General features: G+C 39.0%; 1 protein-coding gene across 1 annotated transcript in view; it reads right to left on the bottom strand.

The window, feature by feature from the left end:
* FOLH1B (folate hydrolase 1B) overlaps window positions 1-13,701 on the bottom strand; it is a 126,127-nt gene that overhangs the window by 566 nt on the left and 111,860 nt on the right. The window contains 3 exon segments of the mRNA XM_012641782.1: window positions 1,054-1,146; window positions 5,829-5,910; window positions 6,190-6,454. Of these exon segments, the coding sequence (XP_012497236.1) occupies window positions 1,054-1,146; window positions 5,829-5,910; window positions 6,190-6,454 (440 nt within the window).

Here is a 13,701-nt window from a genome sequence, read left to right as displayed (position 1 = left end):
TGGTTAACCATTGGGGATCATGCTTAGTATTAAAGAATGTACTCACAATTTTTTTATCCTTAAAAATAAATTCTACAAATTTGTAATTAGTATTGCACAAAAGAGGAAACTGAGGTCTGAGACAGTGATTAAATGATTTGCCTCAGGTACATTACAAATAAGTGCTGATTTCTTACACCATACTATCCCCTGAATTATGGCACTTGTGATCATTAAAGTCCTATTTGTGACCAGGAATCTTCTATTGTGTTTTTTTCTTGTTTTAAAAAAGTCTCGGCTGGGCGTGGTGGCTCATGCCTGTAATCCTAGCATTCTGGGAGCCCGAGGTGGAAGGATCCTTGAGCTCAGGAGTTCGAGACCAGCCTGAGCAAGAGTGAGACCCGTTTCTACTAAGAGTAGAAAAAATTAGCCAGGCGTCATGGCACAGGCCTGTAGTCCCAGCTACTTGGGAGACTGAGGCAGGAGGATCGCTTGAGCCCAGGAGTTTGAGGTTGCTGTGAGCTAGGCTAATGCCATGGCACTCTAGCCTGGGAAACAGAGCGAGACTCTGTCCCAAAAAACAGTAGTCACTCTAACATTTTAGAATGCTTAGCAGAAAGCATGAAGAATCATGACAAATAATGTTGTAATGTTCTGCATGACCTAGGCAGAAGACTTTTACTGAAGGGACTAAGCAGTTCTTATAATAGCCCTGGAAGAGGACAAGCTCCAAAGTAAAGAGGTAAAGAAAAAGGGACTGAAATTATACATACCAAAAAATAAACATGATTTTATATTTGACTGATGGGATTGGGAAATTTATATTTTCTACCATGCCTTTCTAAATTTTCTAAATTTCCTAAAATCAACATACATGCTTTTATAATTAGAAACAAAAAGATACTAAAACAAAAATATGCAAGAATCATATTAATACATTATATGAAGAAACAATTTACTACATATATTTTGCAAGTTTCTATTTCCTTGAGAAGTCAACTATGATTTTCTTTTCACAGTGCAAAAAAACAAGAAACAGTGGTATTACAGCAAGGAGTCATATTTTTTTCTTACCTATAGAAAGGCCTGTCTGGTAACCCTAAAGGATCAATAAATGCTCGTTCCAGAAACATCAGTTGATCATTCATAATTCTCAATAATATTGGGCTAAAAAAAATGAGTATAGTTATAACTTAACGAAAATGTCTGTACCACTCAGCAAGCTAATAATTCAGAACAAAACTAAACTTACTAGTACAGTCACTCCTTGGTATACTCAGGGGATTGGTTCCAAGACCACTCCCTCCCGCATACCAAAATTCGAGCATGCTCAAGTCCTCAAGTCCAAGTCTGACAGTGGGCCTTCCGGAATCTGCATGTAGGAAAAGTCAACCCTCTCTATAGATGGGTTTGACATCCTGCGAGTACTGTATTTTCTATCCATGTTTGCCTGTGGATAGGGAACCTACCAATACAGAGGACCTACTATATTTGAAAAATATCTGAAGATTAGTGGGTCTGTGCACTTCAAACCCCTGTTGTTCAAGGGTCAATTGTATATTTTAAATTCCATAATATGCAAATTAAGAACACTAACATATATAATTATTACCATATTTTAAAATCCTATAAAATACCATTCTGCTTAAGGCTCCTGAAACCTGGAAATAGTTGCATGTGCTAATGGAAAAAAATGGCAGTAATTTTTATTTCTATTGAAATAATAATTAATTGATAAACCTAGGTGTATAAATACAGACTTTTTTCACCTTGTATATGCTAATAATCTACTCACAGAAGTACTATTAATATGGAAATGAGATAATCTACTAATGTTCAGTAAGATGCCTGGCAAATTTACCAAACTATTTACCCAAACTTGGTAAATAGTTACTTACCAAGTGAAAACTAATACTATTCTTGCTATTATTAGAAATAACCTTCCATAAACACAAGACATGATGTTTACTTCATCCTTTCAACAATATTTGGATGCCTGCTATGTATCAAAAACGCCCTACTCTCGCAGAACTCACATTCCAAAGGGTGGTGCTGGGGTTGTTATCATAAGAATGATTCAATATAAATGAAAATTCATCAACAAACCCTGAATAGTTCAACAATGAGTTACTAAACTAAATATGCTAATTTTCATAATTTAATTAACTAGTGAGAAACAATCATTACAATAGGAATAATAAATCCTTTTATCCATTCATTTAGTTAGTTCTTATTTTTTATAATTTAGTTTTAATAATAAGTAAGCATTTAGAGATCACTTCCTATATACCAATTTCTATTTCGAATGTTTATATAATTGGTTATTTTTAATCTTCAGCGCAATCCTGCAAGTTGGACAGGGTAATAACAGCCCCATTTTATAGATGAGATAACTAAGGATCAGTAGTAAAATAACTTGTCCAAGTTGATGCTAGAAAGTTTTAGAGTGAAATAGGCTGTCAGTATTGTTCTTATTGTTCTTTCAATAACACTGTGTTGACAAAAAGAAAATAGGAATAACTAAAGCCCCAATAATTTGGATTTGAGCTATTTTCAAAATTTATTTATTTAACATCATAGACTCAGGTTTTGTGACATTATAAAGGTAAACGAGACATAGACTTACCTGTTAGCAGTTCACATAAACAGATGAGACAATCAAATGAAAGATAATTCAGTAAGATGCTATGGGTTTCTGAATCAAATTCACACAACATTGCTACAAATACAAAAATTCATGTGTATACACACATGTAAATGCACAAACATACACACACACCCTTCTCTCTCATTCTCTCTCTCTCTCCCCGACTCCCTCCATTCCTTCCTCTCTTTCTCTCTCTTCTAATTTTGTGGCTAACAACTAAAAACCCTTATACAGAGTGATTCTTATACAGAGGAGAGTTCAATTTCAAGTAACTCTGGAACATCACTCAGCATGCTCAGAGCACCAGAGTTAAGTGAACAGAATCTTTTCACTCCTGAAGCATTCTGGTCTCCTTAGAGATGACTAGAAAACTATAGGTCTTAAGGTTGACTACTATGTGAGTACGAAGATACTAAGGAGTCAATACCCTGTATCCTCTGGTGGGTCAAGGGACTGATACAAGAAAAGCAGGATTAAGAAGTGTCTCTCGGCCAGGTGCAGTGGCTCACTCCTGTAATCGTAGCATTTTGGGGGGCTGAGGCAGGAGGATTGCTTGACTCAGGGGTTCGAGACCAGCCTGAGTGAGACCCTGTCTCTACAAGACATTTAAAAAAAGCCGGCCATGGTGGTTCGTGCCTATAGTCCCAGCTGCTCTGGAGGCTGAGGCAGAAGGATCGCTTGAGCCCAGGAGTTTCTGGTTGCAGTGAGCTATCATGATGCCACTGCACTCTAGCTGGGGCAACACAGTGAGACTCTGTCTCAAAAAAAAAAAAAAAGTGTCTCTCCCTTAGGTGAGAAATTCTACATCCAGTTTAATTTACTTAGCCAGCATTTACTATTAATATGTGCAATGCACATCTCAGGTGTTTCAGGAGTTTTAAACATCATACAGAGATGCAAACTATATTTTAATGATCATTTAGAAAGGATAAGATAAATACAGAAATATTCAAGGAAGGGAATGCTGAATGTCCTAAGAAAGCCACAATTCAAATCATGAGGCAGTCTGTCTGAGGGGGAAAACATCATTTTTTTTTAAAGATAGAAAATTAACTTCATGGACTATATGGTGCTTGATATATCCTTAAAATGTATTTCTCATTGTTAATTTTTTTTCCTCATGTAAAACATTTGAAAAGAATTGTAAAGGATAAGAAAACAATTCTCCCCTCAGGATAACACAATTATTATACTAATTGGTTTACTCCCTTTAAGTTTTTCTCTCTGTCAATAAAAATTAATCAAACTATATTTACAATTTTACATCCTATTTGCTTACCTCATATTTTAAATATCTTGTATTTATGATCAATTTTAATTGTTACAAAATATTCAAATTGGTAGATATCACTTTTTAAAAATTATTTCTCTTAGGCATGACATTGTTTTGAATTATTTGCTATTATAATTTTATAATTCACATGTTTTTCTGAGCAGTCTCTTATTTTCCCAAATTGAGACTTTCCTTAAGAAAAACTTCAGGAAATGAAAATACTATGTCAAAGTATATGAACACCGTGATGACTCTTGAAATTTTATCAATATATATTTATCTTTTGTGAAAAGGTTAAAATATTTGACAATGCTATCAGAAAAACATAAGAGCATTTGCTGCAGTGTACTGCCTATAGCAATGGGCGCAACAAAGTTTTAAACTGTTATTAATTTGATATTAAAGAATATTTTTCATTTGTATTTTCAAATCATGTTTTAGTGAACTGGAATATTTTGCTATGTGTTTTCTTATGGGTGGCATCTTTGATAAAATTTTTTTTGAGTTATTTGTGTTGTCTATTACCCATAGTTCCAATTTGTTCTTTTGGATTTGGGGGATTTTCAAAAAATATTTTTATAATGTTTATATTACCCTCTTTCCATATTTGCTGGAAAAGTAGTTTCTAACTCTTTTCTCTTTGCTTTTGAGTGTGAATTTCCATATCCTGAACCATGTTTAATGTTCCCAAATCTGATTGCATTATTTCCCCATTGCTTCTATTTATATATTTTTTCTTTTTTTAAAAAAATTTTTTCCTCTTGTTCATTTCTTTCACACCCAACATGGAGAGATCCATTGCTTCTAAACTTGGCATTTCTTTTTTAAGAAATTTCCATTTTTTAAAATAAATAACTCTTCTACACCTTTTGTTTATATTTGCACACAATGTGAAGTGAGATTCTGAATTTGCCTTTTTCTCAGCTGCTAATATATACAATATTATTATTGAATGATTCTTCCTTTTCCCATTGATTTTTGCTGTATCCTTCATTAATTACAAATTCTTGTTTATATATCACTAAGCCTATTTCTGAATCATCTATCTTACCCTTCTATGTATTCTTTTTTTTTTTCTTTTTCTTTTTTTTTTTTTTATTTCATCAGATTATGGGTGTACATATGTTTAGGTTACGTGTGTTGCCCTTGGTTCCCCCCCGCTCCACCGAAGTCCGTGTTTCAAATATGTCCATCCTTCGGGTAGTGCGCATTGCACTCCTTGTGTATACAAATACCCGTCCCCCCCTCCCTCCTCCCGCCGCCCTTCTATGTATTCTTACCTCAGTTCCCAAGCACATGATACTTAGGTCAGATACTATGCTTAATACACAGATGTTTACCCTCAAAATTCTACTTTTAAAAAATTTTCTTCAATATTGTCGCACTTTTTTCTTCCATCTTAAAATTTTGTTCAAATTATGTTTTTACTTTTGCGATTGTATACAGAATTAATACTAAAAGTTTAACATTTCCAAAAATATTATGGCTTCACAATATTTATTATTCTGGATAAATATTAATAGAATTTTACCAGCTGGCAGTGGAAATGAGGAACTCTATGTAGAGGTAATATTTTAAAAAGAGGTAGAAAGAAAGTATGCCCTGGGAATAAAAGAATTTGGCTGAAGTATGATGTACAGATACTGAAAGAACAAGAGATAAAACTGAAAAAAAGCCAGGTAATACAGCAGAGGACCTTCAATATTAAGGACAGTCTGATGTAACTTATCAGTTAGTTGGCTATGGGAGGCACTTCTGAACAGCTCAATTCCCACTCAGAATGTCAGAAACAGGTCTTTGAGAGATAGAATGTTAGAGTGCAGAGAGAGAAAACAGCAAAAAACTTTCCTTATTTCAACAACAACAATGTCAATTAGTATTTTCTTGCAATTATATCTATTATATACATAACATATATACAGAACATACTTGCTTTTGTCAAAGTCTTGGAGTCGCTTGCTGAACTTAGAAGCAATTTCTGTAAAATTCTTTACTGCAGAAAAAAGTGAATCTGAAATAGAAATTGAAATCATCAACATAATTTCTAATGACATTGTCTATAGTTCAAGAAAAGGGAACAATATAGAAAACCTTTGTGTTTTACAGGTATTTACATTTTTGTATAAGATGTGAGCACCCACGAAATGGAAAATGCATTTTTAAACATAAACAGAATATTTGCTCATTTGGAATAGCCATAAATAATAAATGACGTAAACTAGGTCATTACATTTTAGAAATGAATAGAAACATACAGATAATGAATTTTAAAAGAGGAAGGGTAACATACCAAATGATACATTGTATGTTTTCATTTCCTGTAGATGTTTCATTGAAATATTGTAGATTTTGTCAGCATACTTTCTTAAAACTACAGCATAATCTCCACAGTCAAACGGGAGTACTATGGAATTGGCTAGTTCAAACACCATCCCTCCTCGAACCTGGGCCACAGTGAGGTGATATTTAAATGTTGGATCATAAAATTTTTCCACCAGCTCATACGTTTCATAGACACTGTGATATAGTGGATAGCTGCTGAATTTGTTTGTTTCCTACAAACAATAAAATATGTATCTTGTAAGACAGCTTATAATAAAATGCATGGCACCATATTTACTACTAATATTAGCAAGAATTCTTGCTCAATGATAAAAGAAAGTACTTAAGCACTTCAATAAGCTACTTACTAAAAGGCTAATATTATAATATTTAAGCACACTTCAGGTTGGTACCAATTAAAATATATGTGTATATTATATAAACAATATTATTAGAAAATTCTTTTGAAGAGATCTAGCAGGCTTACCTTTGAGAATACAAGAGATATGGCAATGTGTTTAGGAATCAGAAAAAAAAAAAGACAAGACAATGTTATATTTGAGTAAAAATAATTCAAGAAGATAGAGAATTGTTAGAGGCAAGTAAATAAGCATTACATAATATTATACAGGGGAGTACACTAAATTGTTTAATCACTAAAATTCCATGGATAAATGATTCTCTGACAACCAGTGTAACCAGCTCCATAAACCCCTATATGTATTTTTATATTTCCCTTAACTAACTACTTGACCCTTTCAGTTGAGTAGAAATGATGGACTCAAACTCCTGGCCTCAAGTGATCCTCCTGCCTCAGCCTCCCAAAGTGTTGGGATTATAGGAGTGAGCCACCACACCTGGCCTAAAATGATGAATTTTCTACAAGACAAAATAAAAGACTTAAATGTAAGCCATGAAACCATAAAAATTCTGGAAAGAAACGTAGGAAAAATTCTTCTAGACATTGGTCAAGGCAAAGAATTTATAATTAAGACCCCAAAGGCAAATATAGTAACAACAAAAATAAACAAATGAGACTTCATTAAATTAAAAAGCTCTGCACAGCTGAGGAAATAATCAACAGAGTAAATAGACAACCTACAGCATGGGAGAAAATATATGCAAACTATACATATGATAAAGGGCTAATATCCAGAATCTACAAAGATCTCAAACAAATCAGCAAGATAAAAACAAACCACCCCATTAAAAAGTGGGCAAAAGACATGAGCAGAAGTTTTTCAAAAGAAGATAGACAAATGGCCAAAAAACATATGAAAAAATGCTCAACATCAGTAATTATCACAGAAATGCAAATTAAAAACACACAGAGATAGCACCTTAATCCTACCAGAATGGCTGTTACTAAGAAGTCAAAAAACAGCAGATTCTGGCATGGAAGCAGAGAGAAATGAAGGCTATACACTGTTGGTGGGATTACAAATTAGTATAGCCTCTATGGAAAACGGTATGGAGATTCCTCAAAGAAATAAATATAGACTTACCACTTGATACAGCTATCCCACTATTGGGTATCTACCCAAAGGAAAAGAGGTCATTTTATCAAAAAGACACCTGCACACAAATGTTTATCACAGCACAATTTACAATTGCAAAGATGTGGAATCAACGAAAGTGCCCATCAATTCATGAATGGATTAGGAAAATGTGGTGTCTATTTGCCATCAAATAATACTCAGCCATAAAAAGGAATGGAATAATGTCTGTTGCAGCACTTGGATGGAACTGGAGATGTTATCCTAAGTGAAGTATATCAGGAATGGAAAAACAAACACCACATGTACTTTCTAATAATTGGGAGCTAATCAATGGGTACACATGGACACAAAGATATTTAAAGATCATTGGAAATCAAGAATGGGGAGGAGAGGAGGGGAGGGGTAAAAAATCTTCCTGTTGGGTACAATGAACACTGTGTGATGGGTACCCTAAAACCCTGACTTAAGCATTATAAAAGGCAGCCATGTAACAAAAACTTTTGTACCCTCTTAACATCTTGAAATTAAAAAAATAAGGAAAAATCAGAATGATACAGACAAAATAATGTGAAGTGACAAATATTTCAGAATTATATGAAGTTATCACAGTACGTAGCCTTAGACTGTAATGTTCACCTTCACTTTAATAATAAATGGACAAATTTTGGAAAAAAAATAAGAGTTGAGATTCCAAAGGCCCCAGGACAGACTTCCTGACACCAATATTCACCATCCCCCACGACCTGCCCCCAATTCAGGTAGCACCTTGTGAGATACCCCATGGTCTGACCCAAGGCATGCAGCTCCTCCTTTAAAAGCTCCTAATATCCCTTAGTCAGAGAGACAGATTTGAGGCGGCTTCTCTTGTTCTCCTGACAAGACATCCGTCGTATTAAAGATTCCTGTCTTCCTTGGCAATCCTCATTTTCTCAATAATTGGATTTTTGTGAAATGAGCAAGTGGACCTAGACCAAAACGCCCTTGTGGTTTTGACAACAGCAGCGTACTGAAGAGCAGAGAGTGAGCAGTGAGACGTTCAGTAGTGGATACAAAATCTCACTAAAGAGAGAAAAAGGATGCTCAGCAGGTATAAGGAAAACCAAGAGCATACATAAAAGGCAAACAGGAAGGATTTTTCAAAGTGTGAACTGCTAATCTATGGCTTTTGATCATTTCTTAAGGTGCTTATTTTTTTGTTATTGATATAAAAGAACACTTTATATAGTGGTGTATTGAAGAGACTAGGATTCTGGGATTAGCCTGCCAGGGTTTGAATCTATCTAGGCTTCAATATTTATTACCAAAAACTCTGGGTGGTAACTTGACCTTTGCTATAATTTTCTCACAAGTAAATTGTATATTATAATAATATCCACCCTCATCACCACCCCCATATAACCCTGTAAGGGAAAAAATGCAAGTTCCCCAGCACACAAAGAAATACTGTGCTGTGCTAGCTTGGAGTGCTCAACAAAATTGTTGCAAAACAGATTAAGCACAAATGCCCAAAGATAGTTCCCAGGCACAAGAGATGTGCATCAGCACTTTCTGGAGGCAGAAGCAACTGGTGTAAACCTGCCCTGACTGCTTTAGAACTGCTTTAGCTGAACAATAATACCCTTTAGTTAATTGTAATACTAAAATCTCCACCTAGTGGAGAATTATAATATCATTAGCATAACATGGATTGTATGATGGCTCATGATAACTGTACTGCGCATGCATGCTTGATTTGTTTCAGTGAGATCACATGATGATACAATGCAAGAGCTGTGCATCACTCCCTGGGAAGGGTTCTAAGGTGACACCACCTGTAGGTGGTGTGGACTGTACTCTCTGAAGAACTGCTGCTGTCCAGGAGTGAGTGCCAGGAGGATCCCTGTGTTGACCAGGAATAAGTACCCTTGTAAGTAACCTCTAATAAACTTATCTAACTCACCAAGCTGGACTTGTCTGAGTCAATCTTTGGTCCTCTGTTCCATGTCAATGGAGGTGGGAGCATGTGTGTGGTTTTTCTATACTGTCCCAGGATTTTCCCAAACCCAAAACACTCTGCATAACTTCCAACCCCAATAGCAGATTAAAGATTTTCTACCTGGGAAAAACAAGCCCCAAAGAAAAGACCTATAGATAACTTAACGTTAGCTGTAAATCCCCAGCTGTCTTTGCTCTATTTGCAGTTGAACCCAATCCCTTTCCTCTATTGCAATAGTTTTTTAAACAAGTGTCAGAATATTTTTAACAACATAAAACTGAAAAATGAAGAAATAGCAGCCTAAGTATCTTATTTACAAACATGGAGGTAGGTATCAGAAGACAACAATTTTAAAAAGTTGAAAGAGTTTCCACCTGATGAACAGAAATCAGGGGTGGAATGAGCATGAAAATGAGATAAGAAACCATTGCTTTTAATTATAAGCTTATAAGATTTAATTATAGGTCGGGAAGATGGCAGATTAGGGGTGACCTCCTGGCTCTCTGCTCCCAGAGTGGGAGGTGAAGAACACGGACACCCACATGCGAGCGAGGCGCTCCCCTACAGGATTAGCTTCGTGAATCTACAGAGAAGTGGCGAGGGACAAGCAGTCCCGTGGATAAAAATTCAGGTGAACTCAAAAAGCACTCGCAAATTACCAAAGAGTTGGGACAAAGGGGAAAGGCAGGGCGGCACGGCCGCGCCCCATGGCGGGCTCGCCCGGGCAGTGCGATCTGACTCACAAGAAGACTACTCTTGCTTCACCAAACCCCACTCCCACGCAGGCAGGGAAGTGCCAGAGGTCAGTGCGAAGTGGTAGCACAGACCGACAAGCGGTGGGGAGCCAAGACAGGAGCGGGGTCCATTTCGAACCCAGCGGAGCGCAGCGCTGGGTCGGCAACAGAGGGGAGGGACCAGCCCAAGCGCGCGCTCCCCAGATCAGAGGCCGCCTGAGCCTGCAGGGGAGAGTTTGGAGGCAGCTTCTTGCCACAGGAGACCTCTGGGACTGGATCGGGGGAGGGGAACTCCATAAAAGAGGTTCTACCCGCGGAAATCTCTGAAACTTCCGCGGGTGCTGGGAGAGACACAGCACAGAGTTCTCCCATGGATCAGTCCAGAGTCGCCGTGGGTAGGGCACACGGCGGACTCGGCAGGCGGCCCTGGGACGCAACCCTGGGAATAGGCAATGGCGGACTCTGGCTGCGGATGCCCTCCCGGTGCAGTCGGCTTCAGCGCTGACTAGCAGGGGGTGGGCAGCTGCAATTCGGGGACCCCAAAGCCTCCGACTGCGGGGACTTGTTGCCCAGGCGTCCGCCTGAGTCATAGCCGCTGCCTCTGTGGCAGAGCTGGTCGCGCCCTGCGTGAGGAGGCGCGCAGCCACTTTTTCTCCCAAATCTGCCAAGTCTGTCGCAGCTGCAGACTCAAGCCCTGCCTCCGAAATGGCGGAAAAGAGAGAAAAAGCGATACTGCTGCCGAGTTTCCAGGCGGTCTCCGGCGGCCCTGTTCCACTCAGTTGCTGGCACTGTCCGCAAAATGACGGGGTACTGAGAGTGAACTGAGGGAGGTTGCTTATAGAACTGTGATCCGGGACACATAAGTCCCCCTCTGCCTGGCGATTCGACCTCCGTCTCAACACACCGTGCTAAAGGGCCAGCCTCTGCCACTAGGCTGACAAAAGGGGCCATTTTTTTCTTTTAAATTTTTGTGTATAGTTGTGATCCGAGACGACATAACTAGCCCCTCCGCCAGGCGACCCGACTCCTACCCACACATCGTGCCAAAGGACCTGCCTCTGCCTCCAGGCAGAGTAAAAGGGTCGTTTTTTGTGTGGTTTTTTTTTTTCCTTTTCCCCTTCTTTTCCTTTTTTTCTTTTCTTTTTCTTTTTCTTCTTTTTTCTTTTTCTTCTCTTATTGTTTTCTTTTTCTTTTTCTCTTTTTTTCTTTTTCTTTTCGTTTCCTTTTCCTTTTTTTCCTTTTTTTTTCTTTTCCCTTCTCTATATACGTATTTCTCTTAATTCTTGCTCTTTATTGTTTTTGGTATATATATATATACATATATACACATTTTTCTTCTTTCCTTCTCTTTCCCTTCTTCCTCCTCTTTACTCTCTTTCTGTGAGTGTGTATGTGTGTGGGTGTGTGTCTGAAGCCACGACCACAGGAGCCCGATTGTTGAATCTCCACAGCGGGGCTGTTGTGCACCAAGGAGACAGCGCGCATCCTTGAGAGTGTCTAGTGACCAAGGAGGCCGCTCTTCAAGCTGAGACACGCGGTCACCTCTCTGCTGCGACTTGGTGGCTGGAGCTGCCGGCCAAACGGAGAGATGCCACTGCGGAAAGGGCCGAGTAGAGAGTGAAGGAGGCTGTTTTCCCTGCAGGGTCCTGTAGCCTCATTTTCGCGGTGACTTGAGATCAGCGCCTCCTCGCAAGGAATTAGTTTCCCACCCTTGGCAGTGCGGAGGAACAAGGGAAGCTGTTCTCTGGACTGTGACCCTGTGGGGGAGGTGGATGACCCTTGACTACGATCTGACCACCGATATTGCGTACTAAAGGGACTGACCCCACATCCGCTGGGGTGGAATAGCAGGACAAACTGCTTTCTGGTCTGGGTCCCTCAGGGGTCTTAGGCCAGACCTCTCTAACATCCCTGAAGTGTGTACTTCTTTCCAGCTAGTAAGCCCTGCTCTTGAAGGGGTGGAATAATAAGGGTCGCCACTTCCTGAGCTGAGATGCCAGGTAGCCCCAGGGAGTGCCCTTCCCTCAGTCTGGGAGGTTATCTGCCCCTAAGGCAGGTGAGAACCTGCCCTCGGAGAAGGAAAGAAACAAGAGAAGATGTTTTTCAGGCCGGGCCTTGTGACAGTCTCAGCCAACACCCCTCCCACAGCCCTCCAGGACAGAGCCCGCCCCTGAAGGTAGGGAGACAGGAGAAAAAGTACTTTCCCCATAAAAATAGCCTGAATCTGTATGACCTTGTATCTAAGCAAAAGGGGACAGTGTATTGGCGCGATACAGCAGATTGGTTTTGAACACCTGACAAACTTGGAGCCCAAGCTGTAGTCATCTTAGGGGCTAGTGGTCTGGGAAGGAAAATCTCGACCAGAGTCCTCAGAAATTGGACCAACTGGCATACTCGTTAGGAATTCCTCCACAAGAGTGCCTAATAAGCCCTGAATAACATACTAGCAGCTCTCTCCTAGCTACAGATCAAGCAATTCCTAAAGTATACTGCCTCAGGCACGCTGATTACTGCTGCTCTTCTCACCACATCTTAAGTGATAATAAGTCTCAAGTAGCCCTGGGGAGTGGCAAAACATTTCCCAAAGACTCAGGCTTTTGTATGTCCCATTTGGGATTTTAGAGTTCAATTCAAAGGTTCTGGAATACCTTGAAAACTGACCCCACCATGCAAAATTCAAACAACAAAAGAGAGAGCAACCGCATAACTAAACCCAGCGCCTTCCACCTCAACCAAGTAGTCGATAGGAGAGTCACACATTCAAAAGTGACCCAACTCCTGGAAAGCTAAGCAAGGAAAATAAATTCACTAATCTCTGTAAGCAGAAGGAGAAGACAAGAGGCCAGTGATAACACTACAGGCCAGAACCCCACCAAGACAGCACAAGACCAGTGAACATCTCCTCAGCTCTGCCAAGGACCTTCCCTTTGGAGCCCCAAAATTAAGTCCATAAACCAGTCATAGCACATCCAGTCCTTGACAAAGTAGCCCGATGAGAAAGAATCAATGAAAGAACACAGGAAACATGAAAGATCAGAAAGAAAAGCCACATCGAAAGGAAAATATTCGATCTCCATCTACAGATACCAATGTACAGGATACAATTAAGCTGACAGAGGAAGAATTCCAATTATGGATTGTAAGGAAACTGAATGGAATAGAAGAGAAAATAGAATCCCAACATAAAGAAACCACGAGAACAATCCAGGAAATGAATGAAAAATTTTCCAAAGAAATTGAAATACTAAGGAAAAACCAAACAGAAATTTTGT

This window comes from Propithecus coquereli, unplaced genomic scaffold, assembly GCF_000956105.1.
Source record: "Propithecus coquereli isolate 6110/MARCELLA unplaced genomic scaffold, Pcoq_1.0 Scaffold170, whole genome shotgun sequence".
Taxonomy (NCBI): domain Eukaryota; kingdom Metazoa; phylum Chordata; class Mammalia; order Primates; family Indriidae; genus Propithecus; species Propithecus coquereli.
This window is presented reverse-complemented; position numbering and strand designations above follow the sequence as displayed.